The sequence below is a fragment of the Colletes latitarsis genome, chromosome 9 (genome assembly GCF_051014445.1).
Source record: "Colletes latitarsis isolate SP2378_abdomen chromosome 9, iyColLati1, whole genome shotgun sequence".
Taxonomy (NCBI): domain Eukaryota; kingdom Metazoa; phylum Arthropoda; class Insecta; order Hymenoptera; family Colletidae; genus Colletes; species Colletes latitarsis.
In genome coordinates this window covers 29,863,353-29,888,980 of record NC_135142.1, presented here as the reverse complement: position 1 = coordinate 29,888,980, position 25,628 = coordinate 29,863,353, and the positions used below count along the sequence as shown (strand labels likewise).

The 25,628-nt window shown below is 38.0% G+C and overlaps 1 protein-coding gene across 7 annotated transcripts; it reads right to left on the bottom strand.

The window, feature by feature from the left end:
• Positions 1-277: 277 nt before the first annotated feature.
• Positions 278-25,628, bottom strand: Cora (erythrocyte membrane protein band 4.1 like coracle). Of its 7 annotated transcripts, XM_076772905.1 has the most exons (16): positions 25,457-25,628; positions 25,157-25,297; positions 12,678-12,850; positions 12,465-12,612; positions 12,092-12,386; positions 11,660-11,998; positions 11,412-11,584; positions 11,122-11,261; positions 10,261-10,347; positions 9,423-9,656; positions 5,468-9,013; positions 4,773-4,880; positions 4,483-4,593; positions 3,902-4,006; positions 2,935-3,141; positions 278-2,863 (listed from the first exon to the last, which is right to left on the bottom strand). In XM_076772905.1, exons 3-16 carry the CDS (start codon positions 12,834-12,836, stop codon positions 2,684-2,686), a joined length of 5,832 nt encoding a protein of 1,943 aa, XP_076629020.1. In that variant the 5' UTR covers positions 12,837-12,850; positions 25,157-25,297; positions 25,457-25,628; the 3' UTR covers positions 278-2,683. The 7 variants fall into 7 exon arrangements, with proteins under 7 accessions (XP_076629020.1, XP_076629021.1, XP_076629023.1 ...); XM_076772906.1 differs by lacking the exon at positions 25,157-25,297; XM_076772908.1 differs by lacking the exon at positions 25,157-25,297 and having other exon boundaries at positions 12,678-12,845.

Here is a 25,628-nt window from a genome sequence, read left to right as displayed (position 1 = left end):
AAAATATAAATACATGAATCTAGTACGTGGTGAAGAAAATTTTGTTCACATTACGAATTGAGCGTAACTTCATAGCAATTTCTTCAAGCAGAGCTAGTATAAAATTATGATAATTATAGTTTTATGAAAAATTAAATAAATAAAGTTTTAAATGACACAGGCATTTATAGTACATACATACTTGTTAGTCACTATAAGCATGGAATGTTAGATACAATAAAAACAAATATATAAATTATAATCTTACGTGGTATAAAAGGTACAAGTAGAAAATCAATTTCTTCTTTATCGTAACTTTACTGCCTTTTGTCATAACGAAACATTAAAATCGATCTGTGAAATTTGCGTATATGAATTGCTCACAAATAATATTCGGGAAATAAAATGAACTAATACAATGGTTGAGCATGTCTTAAAATATGAGCTAATACTACGAAACAAAATGAGATTACTGAATCAGTATATTTTATAACATTCGAACGTTAGCTGCCAGCATATAACAAATCTAACTTACAAGACAAAATGCAAATCGCACGTAGATGCTCAATGATTATCCTTTGTTCTACATACGCTATAATGGTTCTATGTATATCATAAGAGGAAATTATTTACTCTAGGAGAGATACAATGAACGTAAACAGCTAAAATCTAAATTTTTTGAAAACTAGTAGATATATAAACATTTAATCCAGTTATGTTTATGTAAAAAGTAGAAAAGTAAAAAAGATTAGTTTATAATTAACACCTGAAAATATTATTTAGCGTTACAAAATAAATGCTTTGTGCAAAATGCAAGCGTAATGTACATGTAACAGTTGTTTGAACAACACTTTTAAGAACAAAGGTATAAACAAGCTTCGTACAGTGTGATATGCACATCTTAATGCTGTTTCACGATTGCCGCATATACATACAATATACATATTATTCATACATAAGTATATGAAGCTGCGGTATGTTCTAATATTTATAAATTTATATATTTATATATAGCTTTATTTCTTTAAAGAAATGTGATTTAAATCTTAATAATTTTATTGTAGATTCAGGTTATCAGCCTTCTCTCCTTCTTAGCATAATTTCTCACGTTTCATAAAATAATTAAATTAACTATTGAACAAACGAAATCTTATATGAAATTGTAGTCTTAAAACTACAAAAGTTACAGCTAAATTTAGACATATACGCTGACCAATGCATCATAGCTCTTGGCATGAAGTTACATACATATAATTTATTATCCTATCAATATTAAATTTAATACTAATAATTCTTATCGTTCTTGAAGTATATAATTTAATAAAATCTACATAGTTCCCAAATGCATATTTTAAATTATTAAATAAAAATTGTATACAATAGCAATGTCAACAACACGCTTTATTCCTGTTTTACATTGCTGATACTATATAATACTTTAGTTTATTGGAAACTTTGTAGATTTCTATTGTTTTCGTCAAATAATCATAGCTGTTTATGTGTACATGTATATATATATTTTTTTTTCTGTATATATTAATATTTTATATTTAGAGGCCTTTGACTTTGTCGCACAATGAACATCACATAACATTCATTAAAAAAAAAAAAAAATATGTCACAAATAACTAAACTATACAGAAAAGTATTGCAGAGAAGCTACATTTAAATCGCACGAAAGCGACATGAAGTTTTTTGTATGCCGGTCACTTATATACTATAAATATTTCGCTATTACTTTCCATATATTCATCTTTGAGAAATTTCTTTGTATCAACAGATTCATAAAATTACACTATACGTGTAATTGTTAATAATTTTTGTTATACTGTTTATTTGTATTTGTTATGTGTATACATATATATATATACACGTTTATAATAGTTGTATAATCCGTTTAGATATTAATAATATATTTAAATATTTTCAATTTTTCAAAACATTTTTCAACTGCAATATTGTTTAAAATTATTTTCATTTTTACTATATTAGACTCACGGATGATGTTTCAAAAATAGAAATTTTACAACAGAAAGCAAGTCTGCAAAAACTTAAAAAAAAAAATGAAGCTTACTAATATTAATATTCTAGTGTATGTTTGAACAAATTTTTATATGAGTGACACCAATATACTCGTCACGCGAGACATCGCATGAACATCATGGTTTTACTTGCTATGGAATAGTAATGTAAGCTTATAGGGCACTCTGTCTTATACATAATTATAAACAAATTTTATAATTATGAACAAATTTTTTTGTTTACGTAAATACATAATTATGTATACACAATACGTATAATACATATGTATGCCCCTGTATATGTAAACGATACATAATCTCAATATGAACACTGTAGTTTATGGTACAAGGTACCTCGATTTTTTTTTTTTCAAAAAGCAACATCATCGATGTTTCTTTCCGTAAAACCTTGATTTTTAATCAAGTTCAAGCTCATGTTATTAGGTAACATTCGCTATAAGAATTTTCCAATTCTTAGACGAAAAATATTAATTTTGACAATATAATACTTACGTAGTTAATGACATCATTCGACTCGATCGTTTCTCATGCATTGTTAAAATACATGTCAACACATGATACTGTGAATGCCATTTAAATTTTTGTATTCTTTCGAACTATCAGCATTATACCTTTTGGATAAAGAGTGCCCTTTATTTCTTACAAAAATGTTTTTAAATCGGTTACTGTGCCGTTTGCTGTTGGATTTCAATTTTTTCTACGGTCATATCGGGATTCATTGCAGTGGCTTCTTGAATCGCTTCTGCCAAAGCTCGATCGTGATCGATTGGATCACCGTCCGATTGTATCGTTATTTTTTGTTCTACGCGAGTTTCTACAACTCCATCTCGCTCAGTTTTGTACTACAAAAATAAAATAAAATAAAAAAAAAAACAATTTTATTATATGTAGTAAGCTAAATATAAAATCTTACCGTTATTGTTTCAACAGTACGAGTTTTACTGGATATTGTCTGAGAACTAACTATTTCTCCAGTTGCACTGTACAAACCATCTTCACTCTCGACAGCTACTTTCCTAGTTTCGGTCGCAACTAATGGAACTGTCGTAGTTGTTACATTATTCTCAGGTTCCCCTTTGTAAACAAGTGATTCAGTTGCCGTAACACCAGCTGGATCACCCTAAATTAAATTTAAACAATGGTATTTTTTGTCTAAGCAAAACGAGGATGAAAAGGTACGTTTAAAATAAAATAATATATTACATTGATACCACAAAGTTATACATATACGTATAGAGCAGAGATGGGCAAATTTTATACACGAATAACGAATACAAATTTTTAATTCATTCGTAAATTAGCTTTCGTTCGCGGCTTTGTTCACCTGGATTTCGGTTTAATTTACAAATGAATTTAAAAATTAATTTGCCCAACTTTTACATAGAGTTATATAGATAAAATACTGTGAACCAAGGTCTTATTAAACTATTATAGCCATTATGTTAATTTTATAAACTACTGATTATACCTTAAAACCAGTGCTTTCGAGGTAATGAAAACATTACATTTTTTATGTCGTTATTGTAAATGTTACTTTTTATGTTCCCATGAATGTTAAACAATGAGCACCATTATGCAATGAGTAATTATGTATGTGAGCATTATGTAATGTATTTTAAATAATTTAAACAATATATGCGTTTTGTATGAGCAAGTTAGTATTAATAGCATCGTTTCAACAATTGTCATTCACTTTAGAAATGCTTTCAGTACATTTTATACTGTGCAATCAAAAAACACGGAAAACATGTACCTTGATGAAGATCCATCTACAGACTGATTCCGAAAATATATTATAATCTGTACTTATATCGATAAAGACCTTTTTTGAAGGCTCTTGGTAATTGTCCGACATGATTATTCCGTCCCTAAAGATTTACCTGATAATATTGATTGTAGAAAGCCGGTTGATCATCTTCAAGGTCAATCGGAGTACCTGAATCATCGCTGCTTGAACTGGATGTACTGAGCCTTCGAGAGAACAGCTACACCATGCAATGTGTTAGCCAAGCCGATAAAAATTAATTACAAAAATAAATAAAAAAAATAAATAAATGAAAATAGCATGGATTAAATTTTATAAATTAACCATATTATAAACGAATCAAGTACTACCACTTCCTTTGTTTAAATATATTGTATGATTTTGTTATATGTATATCGAATGTGTGTATAATTTGTATTTATTTATATATGTATATTACAGAAGAAATAAATCTGTATGCTCCAAATGTAAAGAAATCATAAGCCTTTACGATTTTATGAAAATTTTTCATAAAATTAAAGTATTAAAAATGAATGTGCAATGATCATATTACTAGCATATAACGCAATATATTTTAATGATTTTATGTTAGAATCAACCAAGTATAATGACATGTGGTAATTTACATAAATGATTACATGCTTCATCCATTAGTGGTGAGCTTCGTATGTTTTTAAACTTTAAATACATTATTACCTGTTCACCAGAAAGTACATGACTCGTTGTTCGGACTTCTTGTGTTACTACTCTCTGTTCCTGCCTTGTTGCACTGGTTGCAGTTGTATGCGCTACAGTCTTTTCCTCTACCTAATGTAAAAAAAAAATGATAAAAAAATAATTCTACCTCTATAGAGAAATACATTATGACAACGGCGATATGCGAAAGTATTTAATGTATTTAATCAACATACAATAACCAAACAGAATAAGATATGAAGAATGAAATATGTTGTAACAATATACTAATAATTTATAACAATACAAACCTGACTGGTTTTTTGATTCTTTTCAAGGTCTTCATGCATTGTAGCAGTGCGTGTAGTAACAGCAGTTGCTGTCATGTATGGAGCCCTACCATCATCCGGTGCCTCTGCCTAAATACAACTACAAGGTGACTAATGTCTTATAATAAAGGAAGAACGTATGTGCATATAACATCAGAAGAAAACACTGTGTGAGTGTAATGAATTCAATTTTTTGTTCTTCCTTATACACTGGTTCCAAGATGATTATAAATATTTTGTTTATATATTTAAATCGCAATTTATATCAATAACACATATTTACTGCATGCAATACACAAATATTCAACTACTAAGGATCATATTGCAATATCTACAATGCATGTCATACAATTATTAAATGAATTACTAGTAAATTAATAACTTGTCATTTTAAAAAACATAATAAACTTGACCATTTTTAGACTTGATATTTAATGAAATTTTTCGCGGGGGAAATAGAGGAACTTAAACAAATGTATAATTATTAAAATAATCTGCATGAGAACGAAACTCGGGTCATGGTTCCTCTTCTCCCTCTATTGAATATTAAAAATAAAATAAGTTTCATCAACTCGCAAATTTTGTTGTTGAAATTTTTCTGTTTACCTTTTGCAGTTAGCAAAGTAGTTTATATTTGTTATATATAGTATTTTATATTACTGTAAAAATTGTATCACCTTGTTAATTTGCGTGGAAACCGTTACTTGGCCTGTGCCTCCAGGTGTAAGATCCTCAATTTTTTCTTCGATATTTTGCGTCACGCCTTCTTGATCTTTTACTACCGATTGCTTAGTTGTTGTTTTCACTATTGTTGGAGCAGTGCTCGAAGCTGCAGACTTTTTCGCTTTTGAAGAGACAGGTTTCGTTGTGTCTTCTATTTCCTTCAAAATAGTATCACTGTCTAAAGGTTGTCCAGTGTTAGCAAAGATCATGCCATCTTTCACAAATGCTCCATCCTCTCCAAAGATCTCTTGGTTCATTAGTTTACCAAATTTGTCGTGAATCTTGCCATCTTTAACATAACTTCCATCATTTGCAAATGGTGCTTGCCTGACTGGTTTTCCATCTTTATCACACAGCAAACCCTTACGAACTAAACTAATAGTAATTACAGTGAAATATTTGTCAAGAGGTTTGCCTGTGGGTGTACAAATAATGCCTTCTTTAACAATGTTGCCTTCTGCATCGAAATTTCCTTGTTTCAAAATTTGACCAGTTTTATCCACAACAACTCCTTGTACCACTTTCAAACCTTCAGGACCAAATGCTTCTTGTGTAAGCAGTTGTCCATTCGTATCATAAATCTTTCCATTTCTAATGTAACTAGTTTCTGATGGTAGATTACCTTGAGACATTGGTTTTCCATTGTTTCCGTAAATGAGGCCATCTTTAATAAAGCTTCCGTCATTTTTATAAGAAGCATAATTTAAAGGTTGACCAGTATGATCATAAATTCTTCCATCTTTAATAATACTGCCGTTTGTATCAAAATCACCAGATTTCAATGGTTTACCATCACTGCCACATACTAAACCGTAACGAACAAGCGTAACAGTAATTACTGTTTGTTTTCGATTCAGTGGTTTTCCGTTTGGTTCATGTATTAAACCATTCTTTACGTAACATCCATCATTACCAAACATTCCACGTCTAAGTGGCTTTTTATCTTTGCCGTAAATGTAACCATTAAGAATGTATCCTCCATCGGTGCCAAACGAACTGTGATTCAAGGGTTGCTTGTCTTTTCCATAAATTCTACCTTCATCGATATAGCTTCCACTAGGTAGTGCAGTACCAGCATTTAACAACTGTCCACCCCATCCATATATGAGACCATCTCTGATGTAACTACCATCAGGTTTAAAAGCTCCTTGCTTTAGAGGACACTGATTTTTGTCATAAACTACGCCATCTCGAATATAACATCCTTCTGGGACAAGGGATGCTAAATTCTTAGGCTTTCCTTGGCTATCAACAACTTTTCCATCTTTTACTGCTAAACTGTCTGGTCCTTTGTCATCTTGAGTTAATGGTTTTCCATCTCTGCCAATGATCGATCCATTCTTAATAATATTACCATCTGGTCCAAAAACACCATCTGAAATTATTCTGCCATCTTTCCCATAAATTATGCCACCGGCAACATATGAACCATCAGATCCAAAGATATCTTTAGTCAAAGGCACGCCATTGCAATCAAAGATTACTCCATTTGCAATGAGACTATCTTCCGAAAGGGCCGAACACAGATTTAAAGGTTTACGATCCATACCGTATACGAGACCATCCTTAATGTAACTTCCATCTGGTTTGAAAAATGAAAACTTCAAGATCTTTCCATCTTTAGTATACAATTTACCATCTTTGATAGATGCACCTTCAGGTATCAATGAATCTTGATTAAGGGGTTTACCGCTTTTTGAGTAAATAACACCTTTTTTTATATAACTTCCATTCGAGGCAAAAGACTCTTGTTTAATCGGTTTACCATCTTTTCCCATTATAATTCCATTTTTTATCAAAAGGCCATCTGGCCCAAGATAAGCATCTGATAGCGTTACGCCATTCACATCGTAAATTACGCCATCTTTAATTATGATTTCATCAGGTTTGAAAAGATTCTGTGATAATGGTTTGCCATCATTACCATGTACAATGCCTTCTTTGATAAAGCTTCCACTAGCTATTAGAGGAATCTGACTTAAAGGTCTACCATCTTTGCCATATAAAATACCATCTTTTATAAAACTGCCATCAGGTTTATAAAATGCATGTTTAATCGCTTTTCCATCTTTACCAACAATTTTCCCATCTTTCAAATGAGCACCACAAGGAAGCAAAGATCCTTGACTCAAAAACTTTCCATCCTTTGAATAAATTACACCATCTTTTATGACAGATCCATCTGAACTAAAGGATTCGTGCTTTACAGGTTTACCATCTTTTGAATAAACTTTTCCATCTGTTATATAGTGACCTTCGTGACCCAAAATACCATTATCAAGGGCATTTCCTGATTCTCCATAAATTAAACCATCGTAAATGTAAGTTTCATTAGGTACAACTGCAATCTGATTTAGAGGTTTCCCATTTTTATCAAGTACTATTCCCGTAACGATATAATTTTCATTTACACCGTATGAGCCTTGAGTAAGTGGTTTAGAATTCGGTGTAAATATAAGACCATCTTTTATGTATGTCCCGTCTATGCCCAACTGACTGTATTGTACTGGCTTTCCATTTTTCATCACAACTTTACCTTCTTTCACCTGCGTGTGTTCCGGTCCTAATAAATGCTGGTCAATTATTTGTCCATTATAATCATGCACAATACCATCCTTAACGAAATTTCTTTCAACGCCCAAAGACTTTTGGTTCACGGGTTTACCATCTTTAGTTGTAATTAGACCACTGTTAATATAAATTCCATGGGGTCCGAAGTCAGCTTTCTTTATTGGATTTCCATCCTTTGTACAAATTTTCCCATTTACTATTTTACTACCTTCAGGGCCAAGATTATGTTGATCTAAAGGTTTCCCATCTTTGGTATAAATAACACCTGCAATAACTTTAGTACCATCTGGAAGTGGCAAAATATGGTATTCTGGGATGGACTCTGTAACTGGTAGTTGATCAGCACCCTCTTGTTGTTGCTCAGCGGCGATAAAAGCTGCCGATGCACTTTTATCACTTTCTGGTGGACATGTAGCTTTTTGCTGTTCTTTTAATCCTGCAGATTCCACGTAATTAAGGCCCGGGGTCTTTAATCCTGGTAAGGGCTTACTAGTATCTGTTTCTTTGGTTTTCCTTTTTTCTGCTGATTCTGCTACTTTTTTCTCTTCGCCCGGGGCGTAATTAAAAGCTAAGCCTGTAGCTTTACGACTTGCGGCAGTTGGTGATTGTTGATTTTGAACTCCAGGTGATGCTGGTCTGTCCTCGTAAGAAAATCCGTGCGGTGTAAAAGGTTTCTTTGTCGGAGACGTTTCTGTTTCTTCATAATCGTAAGGTTTTGTGTAGCTGGGGAGCTGCGGGGACTCTGGAGTGGTTCTCGTTTTTTCGATATTTGATGTTTCGGTCAAAGGTTTTACTTGTTTTTCTAATGTAGAAAGATTCGATTCCGTATCACTTTTATCCAACGATTCTTCCAGTTCTTTGTTCTTTTTCTGCTTCTTTTGCTTTGCATCCTTTTCCTTTTTGCCAAATAGAAACCCACCAACAGGACTCTTTCATAATAAACAAAAACATGCAATACCAGAAACATGCCATAGTCTAATATATATATATTTTTATAAATGTATCACAAAAATAAACTAATAAAGCTAATGGAGACTACATATCGATGCATTGCTATTTTTTCTTTTACAAAAATAAAGTAATAGCCGTGCATATCTGTAATTTGGGATTATGTATGTGTATATATATACTCATAATATGGAATGTATATGAATCATTATACAGGTACACCGTTGTGTTTATCGGAGTAAAATTCAATTGAACTTATTTTTTATATTAATATCATCAGTTTTTACGTATAAAAATGTCTTGTTCTAAGAACGACCACGACGAACTAAACTCTTTTTCGCTAACTATAACACGCTGCATAGCACGTCAATAGCAGAACAATTTACTTACCTTTAGTTTTTCTTTCTTATCTTTATCACGTTTTTCTGGCGTTTCCTTATCTTTCTTTTTCAATTCTTTTTTACTGGGCGACTTTATGTCGTTGTTGTCAAGGATAGCACTTTCATTTATCAAATCAGAATTGTTGAGATCATTATGATTTTCCTTTTCATTTTCATTTTGCTTATCCTTTTTCTTCTTAGATAGACCACCGGGCGGTAGGACAGCAATTCCTCCGACCGGTTTCTACAAGTAAATTTATAATCACACATCGCTACATGCAATAAGCACGAAAATGGTCTATTGCTAAGCTACTAATTAAACTACATGTTTTCACATTCTCTTGGCATGTGTTTCATGCTTGACAACTAAGTACGGTCTGCGCTCTCAAAAAATGTAGTCGTTGGTCTGTTAGATCTTTCCTGCGGAATTTACTTTTGAATAACAATGTCTAATTATTATCTGGATTTTACTGTTTACCGTTACTGCATGTAACATGATGTTGCTTGCGATGATTATTATTTACATGCGATTATAAGCATTAGCGCGGTTAAATTTAAATGTTTCATTCTGTGGAAATTATTAACATAACTTACGAAAATATTTGCATAACTTTCTGCGCCTGTGCATGCTTGTGTGACATCACCGTACATTAAATGTCAGATAACTTGATAATTCAGCTTTGAGGCGATGGCCGTATAATTTTTTCAATAAATAAAAAAAAAAAAAAAGAAAAAAAAAATAGCAACATGCATTGAAAAAAGGAAAACACCAAATGGTCACATCCATTAATAAAAATTAAAATATGGTGGTTAATGCATGACAGTATGTCCCAGGTAAAATTCTATACCTTTTTGCCACGATCTGCATCATATTCTCCTTCCAGGCTACTGGTACTGCTAGCTGATGTTGTTCCAGCACTTGTTTTGCGTGTGAGCTACCGGTGTTAGTTAGGTGTCAGTTAGTTTTTATGGTTGATGCACTAGGACGTGAATATTGAATTGAAGTTTGTGAAATTACTTAATTACATACAAATGCCATGTGTTCAACTTTTGACAGTAATTATAAGACAATGTCTTGTAAAATCTACGCGTTTCTACATGGGGATATTTCAAATCTTCACGAACTCATACAAATTAATTAACTAAATGCATACAGAGCTGTTTCAATTACACGTTTTATATCGAGTGCTAAAAGATTTCATATTTAATTCAACAGTTAAGGTTAATTAGCTTGCACCTTAATTACATAACTTTTCTCACCAATTCCAGAATGAATGTAATAAAATATCTAATGCATACAACCATGTCTAATACATGGTATACAATAAATTATTAACATGCCACGGCTACAAGTATTATCTGTTTAATCTGAAAAAGTGCACAGTGAATAAATTTGTATTTTTAATCAAATATTCTATCCTTTGTCTTTCAAGTGATCCAATTGGTGTTCTACAATTTCTTCATAATATTTAAAAAAAATCACATGGTAACAGTGAGATTAAATAATTAGTAATATTTTTAGATTCAGCAATCAGTTTTTAAAAACAAGTTTGTTTGAAAGCGTAGACCGCAGATAAAATCAGAAGTCCCTTAAAATGAATTTTCATGAAATAATTTTTCAATTTGCATGACGATTTCATGCATCTTCTACAAACTATCGCTATACCGAATATAGTTGAGAAACCGATAATAAGTATATCCCATTTTACCTTTTCCTTTTGTTTTTTAATTGGACTAGGTCGTTGATCTATATGCTCCATATCGGGAATCATTTCAGGTTCATAACTCATTGTATGTCTCTTGCTTGGTTCTGAACCATAACTTTCAACCTGTTTAGGCCCACCTAATGCTGTGTAAGGCAGTCACACTATATCAAAAACTTAATGTAATCTAATAACTTCATAATAAAAGCACTGAAACGGCACCTCTAGTCCGTTATAATATTTTTATATCTATGTAGACGTTAAATAAAGTTTACGAATAACAAACGTGGTTTTACCATCCATGCTGCGAGATGTAGGGCGACGTCCGCTTAAAGATCTTTCGAACTGTGGAGGCTGTCTGTCGATAGGAGTCTTTTTCGTCTCGTAATGAGTTCTTCCTGAGTATCGGAAGCGAGAACCCAAATGTGGTATCAAACCTACTTTCTTCACAGGCTCTGGACTCATGAGCCTAAAATCGTATTTAGTAACACCTTTCATTTATACACACATTTCATATCCACGTAATTTTTAAATCGTTATTCACCTGAAGAAAGTATGATGTTCCACGCAAACTTTCCATAATTTTTTTGCCGCCCTGTGATTTGCCAATTTGAAACCAATCGTGGATTCAAATTGTTCGAATTCGCCAGGCCTGATTTTTATATAAAAATTGTGCCTCTTGTAAGAGATTTTTAAAATCTTTGGCCAAGCGAACCTATTGATTCGTAATCGATCCCTGTAGACAAGAAGGCCCGACGAACATACACCTAACATTATATCAACGCCTTCGGAATCTTTAGCAGGGTGGAGATCAACTCCATACATTGCTAACTTCTTCGCGTTCTCGAGATAATGGAGCTCAGCCTCGGCAGGTGTTTGGCCCCTAAAAGTTCCCAAACGTAACTTTACCACCTTTCCTTATCGATCAATATCGACGCTGTATCAATAAATTCGACAATCAATAGACGAAACTAACTTATGCGTTTTATGCAGGTCCATTACTTTCTCTACCAACTCTGGTGTCTGATTCGGGGCGAACTTGAAATCTTTCAAGTATGTACGGCCATGCTCATCGGGATCGTAATCCCCAACTTCTGATTGTACTAAGTACGAACCTAGAAGAGCATGAGTCACAAATGAACACGGCAATCGTCCCGTGATAATGTCGTTTCTTATCTGAAGGCACAATTGATATCGTGTTATGTCTTCTTGTAATTGTGCTGGGTCTGGAGGATAAAACTTCACCTCGAAATTAAATTTCCACGGTTCGTCTGCGTTCGAACAAAAATACCGAATTAAATTTCAACGATGACAACAATGTCGCACGACGTACGATCGAAGATACAAACTTTTTACAAATTTCGTAATCCTTTTATCAAGGTCTAACCAGTTTCGTGGGTCGTGTCTGTCTTCGTAAATAAGGCCGAAGTAATCTTTTTCCAGCAGATTCATGCTCTGGCAAATCATGTCGAGCAGGTCTTGGCCTTTCGCCTTCCTCTGAAATAAAACGTAAATTCAAACGAACGTAGAGGACGAATCAAGGAAAAATTAAAAAAACTCACGTCGATGTGGAAGTCTTTGACGGTCCCATCGAGCAGGGTGATCTTCGCAACAGCCATCTTGCCTTTGCTAACTGGACTTTTCGTAGGGGAATTCGTTCCGGTCCCATTTTCTGCTGTTACTTCCGGTGGACCACCAGCAGACTTCTGTTCTTCCGGCATACTTCAACCCTGTGCTAAGAAAATCGTACGAGTTAAATATCAAATACTCTTTAAATGATTTACACGGTGTTACGTCGAGAAAAGATCGCGAGCCGGTATCAGCGTATTCGAGTATGGATCCTGTGTCTAGACTAAAGGGTGTCATGTAGAGAAATAATCAATATTTGCTTGGGGCTCGCAGTATTGCACGTACCCTCTCTGTAAAACACTGTGGCTTCTATCTCATTAACGAAGAAAAACGCGAAAAAAGAACGAGCTAATCCGAACTTGACCATTAACCGCGCCGCTCGATCGATCGCGATACACTGAAACCATTCCTATCGAATGTCCCTCTATCTTTACAACCAGAGATCTAAATCTTTATATAGCACAGTAGACCGACAGCCCGATCAGGTGGTGCATACTCTATATTCTCGATTTAGTAAGCGCATAAAGAGAGTTCCATCTTCGCGATAACACTACTTTGTCACGATCTAAATTTTTGGCTAAACGCGATATTACAGTCAACCTCCCCCCTCTCTTTCTCTAGCCGCCATATTTACCAGACCTTTCGCCTTGCGATTTCTTTTCTTATTTCCGAAAGAGAAGTCCAAAGTGAAAGGCCGACGCATAGTGGGGAAAATTCGCGATTTCATGGCCAAAACCACTAAAATGAGATCCTTCGTCTCTCAGGTACGACGCAACTTTCAATCTCGCGTGACAATGTTCCAAAAAGAAAGCAGATAACATATCTTTATACGTGTTATAGCTTCATCTGTACGTCACCGACGCATTAACGGAATTGTCAGATTTCCTATCGCGTTACGCAGAACAAAAACCGCGTTCGCATCGTGTCGCTTTTAGATATCGATCCGAACATATTGGAAGATTTCGTTAACGATTAAATGTTCGCGAAACCAGACCTCGTTTCTCTGACAACGAACCTCGTATGCCCTGGCGTAAGGATAGAACGAAGCGAGTAAGATCTATCGGGTAAGATCTCCGCGCGCGGAGCGGTAAAATGATAGAGAAAACAGTACGACGAGTGATTTCGTAAGACTTTGGTGGACAGGTTGCAGTTACGTACGATGGAAGCGCGTGTGTGCATTTACCACAGGTCATTGGCCCTTCTTCAAGATAGAACGAACGCTGTCCACGCCGGGCGCAATGTCTCGATACGGAGTCAATGAAACGCCGATACTTATTACGTCGCGCTTAAAATATCGCTCGCAGGTATTATTGGACGGTTGTTATAAAAGTATCGTCTAAGTTCACGATCGATAGTAGCGTGCCAAGGGGCCTCGGTGGCGTACTCAGCGGTTAAAAGTTCCAACGACGGAACTTTTCGTTTTCTTGGCACATCGATAACAATTACAGTTTCTTGATAGTGCTGCATCGATCATTGGAAGATGACTGATCAACGTTTACTGATCGTATCGGTGCTTATACATCGCCATTTTACAACAATATTTATATCGAACAGTTCCCATCGATATCGTTTGTAGGAGATCATAGTTTTATAACTATGCATGTACACATCTGTACGTTACAGTTAGGTCTGAAAGGGTCCCGATTATAATCCGGACGATCAACAGCTGCGAACACAGAAGGGGAGAACGTTATGTCGAACGATAAATACAGTTTTTCTCTGTTTCGCGCTTCCAGCCATAAGCATCGTCCAGCTTAGTTTTCAATTATTTACACGGAGACGCACGACTCGAAAAAGAAACGTAAAAAGACGTAACTTGCGCGACCCTGACCGACACGCTCCCGCGGACTCGACTATTCAAATTGACTACGCGAGGTAGAGTGGGCATAGCCTTATGCAATGGCACCCGGACAAATAGTAATTCAACCTCAATTGCACGGAATCAGAGCCGTACACCGGGATGCTGCCCAACCGCCATTAATGCCTAGCATGGCGTACGAGCGTTGGCTGGAAAAAAAAAGAATCTGTCTGTGGCGATTCCAAGTTCTTTTTGCAATAGGCCAGAGGCTGCGCGTGAGTCATGCACGAACGCTGAGAGACACAAAGAGAGAAACGTGTATCGGTCGGAACGGAAATCACGGTTTAGCGTTCAATTCCAAACGAATATCTCGTTACGCAGACCACGCAACCGATCCCGACAAAAGAGTAATTACATAAATTTGCTCCTAGGGCACGTTGCGTAACGCTCTATGTAATTGAAAACAAAACATTTTGTCAACGATCCTCTAATCCAGGGTCTTTCGAACGCGTTCCGTGAAATATTAACGTAACAGTTGATATAACGGGTCTCGATAAAAGTACGTACAATCAAGGTCCATAAATCTATTGTTGAAGCTAAAACACTGTATTTGTCATCGCGCTCATCGCAGTGTTTACTGTTTACCGATCCCGAATGCCTGCATGCTTACGACTCGATTCTAATGATAAAACTGATTCATCGCGCTAGTTGCATAGAAATCACGATGGAATTCGCGGAATTGGTAAACCGTGCGTGCCGTTGCAAGTTCGACAAGCACGATGCCGTCATCGCCAGAAGCAGACGTCCTTTACCGTGCTCTTTGCTAACAGGATGAAGTAACGCACAGATTAACAAGCGCGATGACGAGAGTGACCAATATTATATGTGTACAATAATACAAAGAATCGAATTAGTATCCGGGCAAGCTGGGTTGAAGACAACAGCATCAACAACATTCCAGAACTCGAGCGTTCGATTCGAGATCATGGACAAATATCGAACACCGCACGTTTAACCAGTCTCCGGCTTCGACAACGCTACATTCCTTACACGCTTATGTTTCAGGTCTGTTTTATAAATTTATCTTTCATTATTGCAGCGATGCGTAATATACACATGTAAATAGCAGAAAATAATTTCACTGTATCTTTCAGAAGCTTTGAGAACACGTTTTACAGATTCCAAAGTTCAAGGAAATGCGAAGACAAATGAATTTGTTTCCAGCGATCGAATACGCGAAATCCATTGAAACGAGAGGCTCGATTCCCGAGATGCGTCGAGAGGGAACGAGAGGCGATCCACGTTTCGCCAACGGGTCAGTTTAAAGTTTAAAGGCTCATTGAATAGGCCGACCCGGTCTGAAAGAATCTGCTTTTTCTCCGTCGTTGGGAGGAGAGATCCTTTCAAACACGCGTGGGCCTCGTTTGGTCGTGTGTCAAAGGGCTGATTGTAAACGAGGGTCGCGTGATCCACGGCACACGCCCACGCGACCGTGTACACACACGCCTCGCGAGATCTCTCATCCTCCGTACGTATTAAAGAGCCGTCGACTTTAATGAAAGAATTCATACCACTCGAGACGCGGCGCGGAACAGGCTTCGAGGCCGTCGATCGGTGGGACTTAAAAATAGAAAATCAAGAAGAGAGAAAAAAACACTGTCCCGATGCCTCGCCTTCGGAAATTATTCGAATTGTAAATTAGGCAACTGACACGGAACTACGCATATCACGAATCCTTAATATTCGACCTGTACTAGCCAACGTATAGCAATTTGTTCGTGACGATTAATGGATAGAGCAATTAAATGTTTGTCTGTTCGTTGTGACATATTCCATCCTATAATTGATACTTTTATTTTTATTTAACGAGTGACGTATAAATAGTTGTGTATTTTCTCCACCCCTAGGTATTATCGATCCACCACCGTGTGTAACGGTCGATTGCATATTTTGCACGATTTCCTTCTAAACACTTGCGTAAAGTTTTGTGTATCGTTACTGTTAAAAACTCTTACGAATTGTTTGCAAAATCCTGTTAATCAGTTAAATAGAATCGTCACCCAGTTATGCGTGATTCACGATTCCAACAAATGTTGTTTACGAACAGATGCGGCTGGAAAGCGTTGGGGGTTCACTTTTTGTTCGACTTATTTTTAGTCGAAATCAGTTCAAGGCTGACGATAACTCCGATAATTCACAATTTTGCATAACGGCGCAGCATTTGCTGGCTCGCTTTTGAGCATTAATATGTGACCTAACCGCGCACCAGGGATTATGCGAGGGGCAGTGGGTTCATTATTGGGTAGAATGTTTCCATAGAATATGCTTCGTCCGAATAGGTCATGGCCGGAAAATATTTAGAAATATCGATCGAAGAGATAGCTTTTCACGAGTGCATACATCTATCGGAGCTTCTAAAGAGGATAACAGCCATAGAAAATTCGAATAAACAGAGCGGATTGAATCAAAAGAATAAATTATCCTTGAAACAGCAACGTTCGCTCGAGGGAAATGGCAATTGAGCGAGTAGAAAGCTTCTCACGTGGAATGCACAAGCGTTAGCGATACCAACAGCAACGCGCGTAACTAAACTATAAAATACAGCGTGTTTCAAAGCTACGTAGATGTTTTAATACAACGATGAAAGATTAATTATGAACATCTAAAGAAACCATCGAGTTTCTGCTGTTACGATGCCATGTCTTCGTAAACAGGAAGATCAAATCTTATAACTTCATTAAAATCGAATGCCCCAAAGGTCTTGTGCACTACGTGCAAGACGAAAACAATTTCCAAAGGGGCGTCTCGCATCCAGGAGTCCCTGGACGCTGTAAGTTGCGAGAAACCGGCCGTCGATTGAACTCTGGGATCTCGACTGGCCAATATTGGATCGTATTTTCCAGTTAACGGAACCCTACGGTATCTCAATCTGGAGTATCGGCTCGACGCATCGTGCGCGCGCCCGATCAGTTAACGGATCGACGAAATCCTTATTCAGTAACCTGCCCATCCACGAAGGGAGGTCAGAGATACGGAGAGGATGTCGTTAGAAAACGAGTCGGATTTACATACGCACGTGAGTTTATTAACCCAGTCGCGCTACGTAACCACGACCGATAAGCACGTGAATGAACCGCGCTCGCATGGTCGGAGGCGGACGCGATCGTTTCGATCAACGGACAGTTTAAAATCGCTGGGTCGGCCGTCGGAGCGTCGCGGAACAGCTCTCGCGTGCAACATTGTCTCGCGAGATCGATGAAAATCCAGCCGTTCCGGAGATACAGTACGCGCGACCGCCTCGGGGAATGTTTGATCGATCGACGTGACCGCGTCGTCGCAGCCGGATACGTGCTGGCTGACAATTTTCCGGCCGACGACTGCCAACAAACGTTCCCGCTGAAACGCAGTACAGAGACTTGGCCGAGTTCGCGTGGGCACATAACAGCTTCTGTGAAGCGTGCTTTAACTGCAGCCGCGCGATGGCTGATAGGACCGGAAAAAGAGGCCTCTTCCTCCTCCTCCGCCTCCACCGTCCCCTGTCTTGCGCCGAACCGCTTTTTCAGAAGACTCGTGGATTCGCGATGCACCGTGGAAACATGCCTCCGCGGTGCACTTTGCTTATTACTTCGATGATTACACCACCTCCGCCTCCCGCCCGACGAGCACCGATCGTAGAAAACTCTCGTCCGTACGCTGACGCAAATAACCAGAGGGACGCGTCTCTATTCGTAGATTCTTCAAGGTTTAGACGAACAAACGAGACACCGGATACTTTCTGAAATATGTACTCTCTTTAATGTTTGAACACTAGAATATTCTACTAGAATTATTCATTCTTTCATTATGTTAATCCTCTGTTATCCTATATAGAGCTTGCTCTTCCTTATGTACACAATTGACTTCGTCTTCTAACAGTCTGGCGCCAAATTTCTATTCGTTTCGTTTCGCCAAATCTGCAACTAATTTAAAGCCGTTATTATTATTGTTTCGTCGTGTGTACGGCTCGCCCTCTGTTACGAGCAGTGACGCCGGAAGCAGCCGATCGAAATAAGGTCTCGCGCGCCAAAACGACGCCAGTGGAAACACGAGAGGTTAAAAGAATCGAAACCCTTACGCGAGCCGGTGATTTCCGCATCCCCTCGGATACTAGAATCTGCATTCGAGTGTACAGCCAACAGTTGGGACAGTTTTTATCGCCGGGTACAGACGCGTCGCGTCTACTCGGTGATCGGGGGAGGTTTCGGGGGCGTGTTCCCGCATTTTTCCTTTTGTCGTTCCAACCCTTTTCTTTCGTCGCTCGTGCACCAGCAGCATTCACCGGTAGGTCTTCCTCTGTGTCGCGAGATTCAATGGCGGTGGGATTGCAGGGGCGAGAAGATAAGAGCCGGGCTAGGGGTGCCGTAGGAACGAGACGCAGAGGGCAGGCGTGGATTCTTTGATGCGTGAAATTAAAGGGCTCAAAGCTGTAAAAACGCCGTGTATAAATTTTCGCCAACCGGGGATTCGCCGACCGATTCTTCTTCGTTCGCGTCGCCCCCGTCGCGACAGGAGCCTCATTTCCTTGATTGCGCGCGAATTTATCGCCCCGGCGTAGAACAGCGGCGATAATTTGACGAGGAAACGCTTCGACTTGTAAACAGAGACGGGAAGAATGTTATACGGGCGTACATTTCCTCTTTAAACTTGTACAATTGTTTCGATCGCTACATTTATATCGATACCGTGTTCTTAACTTCATCGTTAATTATTTTTACTTAACTCCTTAACATATTTTTCCAAGAATGATCAGTTTTCTGTATTGGACTTGTTTCTACGCTATATAAAAATGCGGTTTTTGTTAATTACAATGTTGTACCTAACGTATAATTTGAAGGAAAACAAGTACTGTTATCCCTTAAACATGAGCGTTAAGGGGTTAACGAGTAACAGGGTTATTCGTCGTTCGAAATTTGTATCTGGATGAAGATTTTGCCCATCCCTGCTCGTAAGTTCGACGGTGGAAATTAATGGGGGATTACACGCATCCGGAACGAGGAATAACCGATCCGTACGTTATCGAATCGAGAGTCAGCGAACGGTTCGTGCTTTAATTAAACGTCGCCGCGCGAGTTCCGCGCGTATTTTTACACGAGGATTCGTTCACAAGTGCACGGGGGTTGTTACGCGCGTGTAGATTAAAAGCTCGAGAGCTCGCCAAGAGCAAAAACGTACAATACGGTGCTCGATCGTGTCACGCGTCGTCCTGCATGACTCACTGCGCACTTATAATTTATAAGAATCTGAAGGGCGTGGCGTGGTTTCGATGCAACAAAATACTGATTCTTGTAACATTTTCGATATTTATGCGACGGGTTAAATCGCGTTACGATTCCACGTTACCATTCCTGTCAACGTTTATCATTGCTGCTATTATTTTGTTGCATTCGTAGCACTTTCGCTCGTAAAGTATTCGATTTAATACATTCGGTTTTACATGTGTTTAAAACAGAGTGGAAAACAATTTCACCCCTGGGAAAAATTGTAATGAGAGATTCTAGAAGCCAAAATAGGATAAAAATCAAGAATACCAATTTGTCGATGGAGGCTTCGTTAAAAAGTTTTTAACGTTTAAAGTTCCGCCCGTACTGAATTTTTTTCTAGAAAGGGGGTAGGATTTCGAGGGTATGCTTAATGACCAAAAATGATTGTAATTGACCCCCGCAACCAAAAACAATTTTTCCAGAATGATTTGAAATTTTTTAATAACTTCTTAATGAAGCCTCAATCAAAAAATTGGTATTCTTGATGTTCGTCTTATTTTAGCCTCTAGAATCTCTTAAAATTTTTCCCAGGGGTGGCTGAACACCCTGTATAAGCCTCCGATCGCCTGTGAAATACCTTTGGACTCGTTAATCGCAAAAACAAATTGTTAATTGTATCAAAAATGGGCCACCTTGCCACGAAACCGATACTTCGGTGTTTGGGTGTTAAAAGCGTTAAACGAAAGGGCTAATCCCATGAACAATGGACGCACGTGTTTCTACGTATGCAGAATGGGAAGGAAACGATGATAGGCTGATTTCCTTTTAACTCGTATTCACAAAAGAAACCTATAGAATTTCTACGTAGAAACGCGAGTGAATTACACAAACGAGTGCCATTCTTTTTTCGTTAGCACGTCTTTCGCAGTGATTTTGTACAATAACAATAGCGGTCTTTTACGAGCACTTTTTCCCCGACGTAAACCGAGATAATTGGCCGTGTCCCGGCGTAACGCCACAGTGCCATATACACCGCGTCCGCGTGCTATTGCGCTCTGCTTTTTCATGGCTAAATCGTTTTGTTCCCGTTGCATGCTCGCTCGCCGGACTTATCCGCTCGTTCGTGAAAAGCGTTCCGCCAAGGAGACGTGTCGCGTCCCTGATACCAGTGACGCGCCCAGAAATTTAACAGAGTGTAATTAAAAATTAAATACACGTCGCATCGCCTCGATATTATTTTAGTTCGAGACAATAATTATACAGCGTGCCACAGGTTCTTATTAATTAATCTTTTTAACATCTAAGTGAAAATTCCTGTCAATCATACGCGTGTTATGTAATTATTATCTTCCATTAATATTTGTCTCTGTTTCTTTGCACAAAGAGGGTCGAATTCCCATTAATAAATAAAAAAATAAAGCCCGGAGGGAGATACAATACTTCCCTGGGTGCGTCGCTGCTCGTTTCCATGCTCTTTTTCCGCTCGCTGGGGAAACGAAAGCGTCCGTTTCCCGTGAAAACGCGGCTCACGTTCGACGACGTGCAAAAAGAAACAAGAAAGAATCGCGGGAACAAGCGATTCCCACCCGCGTTTCCGAAGATTCGACGGCGAGGAAAACACGCTCGTCGTCGATTAGATGCGCCAAGCGGCCGTGACGGAAATAGAAAAAGCAGAGGGAAAGAAATCATGCACTGTTCTGATTACATGCATGATTTAATCGAGCACGAGCGCGACACGCACGCTACAAATCCGCGAACACGAAAAGAGCCATGAGACGTCTCTAATTGCGAGCGTAAAACTGTGGCAAGACCGTGGCCCAAACAATGAACGAAGAACGTGATATCTGAGATGCACGACAGTGCCCTGGAATTCGTTCGAAACATTCTTTAACGCGCTTACTGTCACGCCTGTTTCCACGTCTAAGAGTACAATTTCAACGTGAGGATTAAACTGTTAAATACAAATAAATTTCCATGGTCCTGCCTTAACACTTTTATAAAAAACGCATAATTCAATTTTAAACATAGGTGTAGATTGCACGTGCACCGTAGCAGCAAATAAAAAAAATGACTCCACACGAGGAATTCCTTCTATTAATTTGTTGTATCTTCGTTTAGGAAAACGTTACGGCTCGTCCCAGTTTCTAAAAATCATCAAATAATAAAAGTTATTATGTTGTTTGGTAATTATTAAATGTAGAAAATAAATTCAAGTTAAAATTTTGAAATCTGTCTCGCGATACCTCTGGTACGGACTGTTAAAATATCTTGTGTACAGTACGTTCGGGCTCAAGGGGAAATTGTCATGTAAATAAGAATGAACATTTCGAAAGTCGGATCTCCAAGTTTACATAGTATTGTGAACTATGCAACCACGTGACGAACGTGGCCACGCCTTATTCGCGTTCGGCTTTCAAGATTTTGCATGTAGTGCACGCACACCGCTGCATTATCAATACTTCCGGCGATTGGTTTACGGGAGACAGGTATACGTAAACAGCTGCCTGAACAATAAAGTTTCACGTGAATTAAGCGCGCACGAGAGATACGCTTACTACGCTAACAGGTGTTGTCGCCTCCTGGCTACTACCTCAAACATACAGCGTATTAATTTAGCCTGAATAATACTCGATAAGAACACTATGAATGTTACGGATAAACTGATAACTTTGGCCGATAAAAAAAGAGCTCGATCAGCACACATAAAATATGGTTACTCGCCACTCGATCTATTATTAATCGTGTATATTTTTTTTTTCGTGTGCATTTACGTTGTACAGTAATTGTGTGTTTACGTTTGAATGATAAATATTTATGTTTGTTTTAGTTCCCGTAAAATACAGGTTCGACCATTCCTGGGAAAAATTTTAATAGGGAATTCTAGAGGCCAAAATAATACGAAAATCAAGAATACCAATTTGTTGATGGAGGCTTCGTTAAAAAGTTATTAACGTTTAAAGTTCCGCCCGTACTAAATTTTTTTCTCGAAAATGCGTAGGATTTCGGGGGTATGTGTATTCACCAAAAATGTTTGTAATTGACCCCTACAGCCAAAAATATTTTTTTTAGAACGATTAGAAATTTTTTAATTTTGTCGAAAAATGTCACACCTTCTCGAATTTTTTTCTAGAAAATGAGTAGGATTTTGAGGGTATGTGTAATGACCAAAAATGATTGCGATCAACTCCTGCGACCAATAATAATTTTTTCAGAACGATTTGAAATTTTTGAATTCATTTGTTAATAGCTTTTTAACGAGGCCTCCATCAACAAATTGGTATTCTTGATTTTCGTCTTATTTTGACTTCGTATGAAGATCAGTACCGCAGTAACTGAACAAAGTGATCAAAGTATTTTGATCATTGACAAAAAGGTTAAAATCAATGAATCCGTTGGTCAGTTTTCCACCGGTACTAATGTCATAGTTCACGAGCACGCACGTCCCCTGCAGGAGAAAGGCGCGTTACGAATACACGGCGTATTGCACTGTCGAGCAAGCTTGGTTTCCCCCAAGTTCATTGTAACTTTGGTCATGTCGAGCATCACCTCCTATCAACGCCACACCTCCCTCCGCATCGGTCGTGAGTACACTTCCTTGCCCTGGTTAACACTACACCCGTTTGTATTAATAATCTTGAATACACAGTGGAATCTATCCAGGGTTGATCTTCGTCTTTGCCTATCTCTGCCAATACGCATCATAAAACGATTACTACGATAATATTTCGAGTGCAATTGAAATTCCCACGTAATGTTTAAGATATTCCTTGAATTTCGTACCTCGATCGAATCAGCCACGCACGAGCGTTATTTAATTTCAGTTTTCTAACTTTTCTTCCGATAAATAATTCAGTCGGCAAAGTTCCGTAGCACGAAAGGCACTCGACGGGGTCTCAAGTTGCAAGAAAAATGCTGAAACACCGGAAAATGAATCAAGAAAAGCTCCTCATCGATTGTCAGTGGGTAGAACCGCAACTGGGGTAATGCGTCTTTCGAAAAAGTTGGCATCTACGCGACAAATTGCATAATTGACCTAATTGATCGTAACGAGCGTTAGCGAGAAAATTGTGTTTACTCTTGAACCTTCTTAGGACCGTCAGAAACGTACGAGGTAGTTGAGAAGGTTTTAGCTTCCATAAATTATTTAACACGTCAGCTGCCACGCTAGTTTTCCATATCTATGTTGTTCATACACATATCCTTGACATTTTTTTCAAACTATACTATAAAAAATAAAAATAATTCGGGCATTCCTAATAACAGTATCGTTATTTACAATTTGACAAGTATTAAGATCTAACTTACACGTTGTAAGTTCGAAGCGTCGGTCACCGGTGACCACCGTGGCAGTCAACATGTTAAAACATTCTTCGTTTAATCCAAGTATAAGGAGAGAGCGGTACGTACGGCAAAGTATCAAGCATGTGGCACACTTCGCGAGAATCGCTCTACCCTCAGGGTCGTCACACTGAAGCGGGAATAGTAGTAGAAATAAATTACAAACAGTAAACTCATCTACCGTTCGTCTCGGATTCGTCAAATATTTTCAACACGCTTAACGATGACATATTTTATTTGTTACCGTTTCCAACGATTTTTAACTGATTCTGCGCGTCTCTAGGCACCGCTGATCCTACGCGTATCAAGAGCACAAGATATTCTTTCCGGTGAAATATGATACTCGATACGCGAGGAATGTATTTACGGGTTCGATCTTGACTACATTGACTCTATGCTCGTTCAGATTCTTCGACGTAAAACGTTATCTGGAAATAATTGTTGAATACATATCGGGAATTTCATTTCCAGGCGGTCGAAAGTTTAACATCGCGTTAAATGGAATAAATATTACACTGTCGCATGCTGTGCGCCATAATATATGGAATTATGTACATGCAGGCTACATTAGTATGTTGTATCAAAAATTTTATGTCAACCGGGCCAAACAGATGTTTCCGTCAATTTTTGATCAGGTGTACAACGCACGTAAATATTGTATTACAACTACGTGAAATCGGTGAAGACATTTTCCTAATACGTGCAATTACGAATTTATTTGACACTACCACAGGTTATGTGAATACTATCTCTTCTTCGCGGGGATATTGAATTTGTATATAAAGATTCGTGGGCATTCGGAATACAAACCAATCGTCACGCTACGAAAATTCGTCGACAATAAACTTTTCTATTTACGAATGAATACTGACGTATATACGTGTATCCAACGTACAACACAAAACATACGAATATCTCGTATTTCTCGTACCAAATACCTCGATAATATTGAATATTTTTGAGTGAAATCCGACGAAACTTTGTTACACCGTGCCGCCGAAGGTGATAGGTGAAATCACAAAACTAGTAAACTTACCTATAGGATGTGGACGCGATCTTTTCTCGAATAACGCACCACGACGCGAATATCGCGAATAAAAGGTACGACGAGAAACAACACACAGGGTCGAAACACCAATTGTCTTTTTCTCTCGCTCGAGTAACAGAGTACTTCCTACTGTAAGCACATAAACAACTCTCGTTTCAATTCCGCCGACGGCTACGAATATGAAGCAGGTCCGTCGAATCGCGGGGCGACGCTGGATGCGGCCACGGCCCATATTCGCACCATTTTCAAATAGTCCCCTCACGCGTACGAGTATTACGCGCTACGTACCTTGATATTTCAAAATTCTTCTTTCGACGAACGATCGGAGCTCACGAATAATCCAGCCACGTTATAAAATTCACACGATAGTAACGCACCATTTAATTCGTATCGCTAACACGGTGAATACGGGACTGCTTTCGATGTTCTTACGCGCGAGTCAATATGGCCGACTACCTAG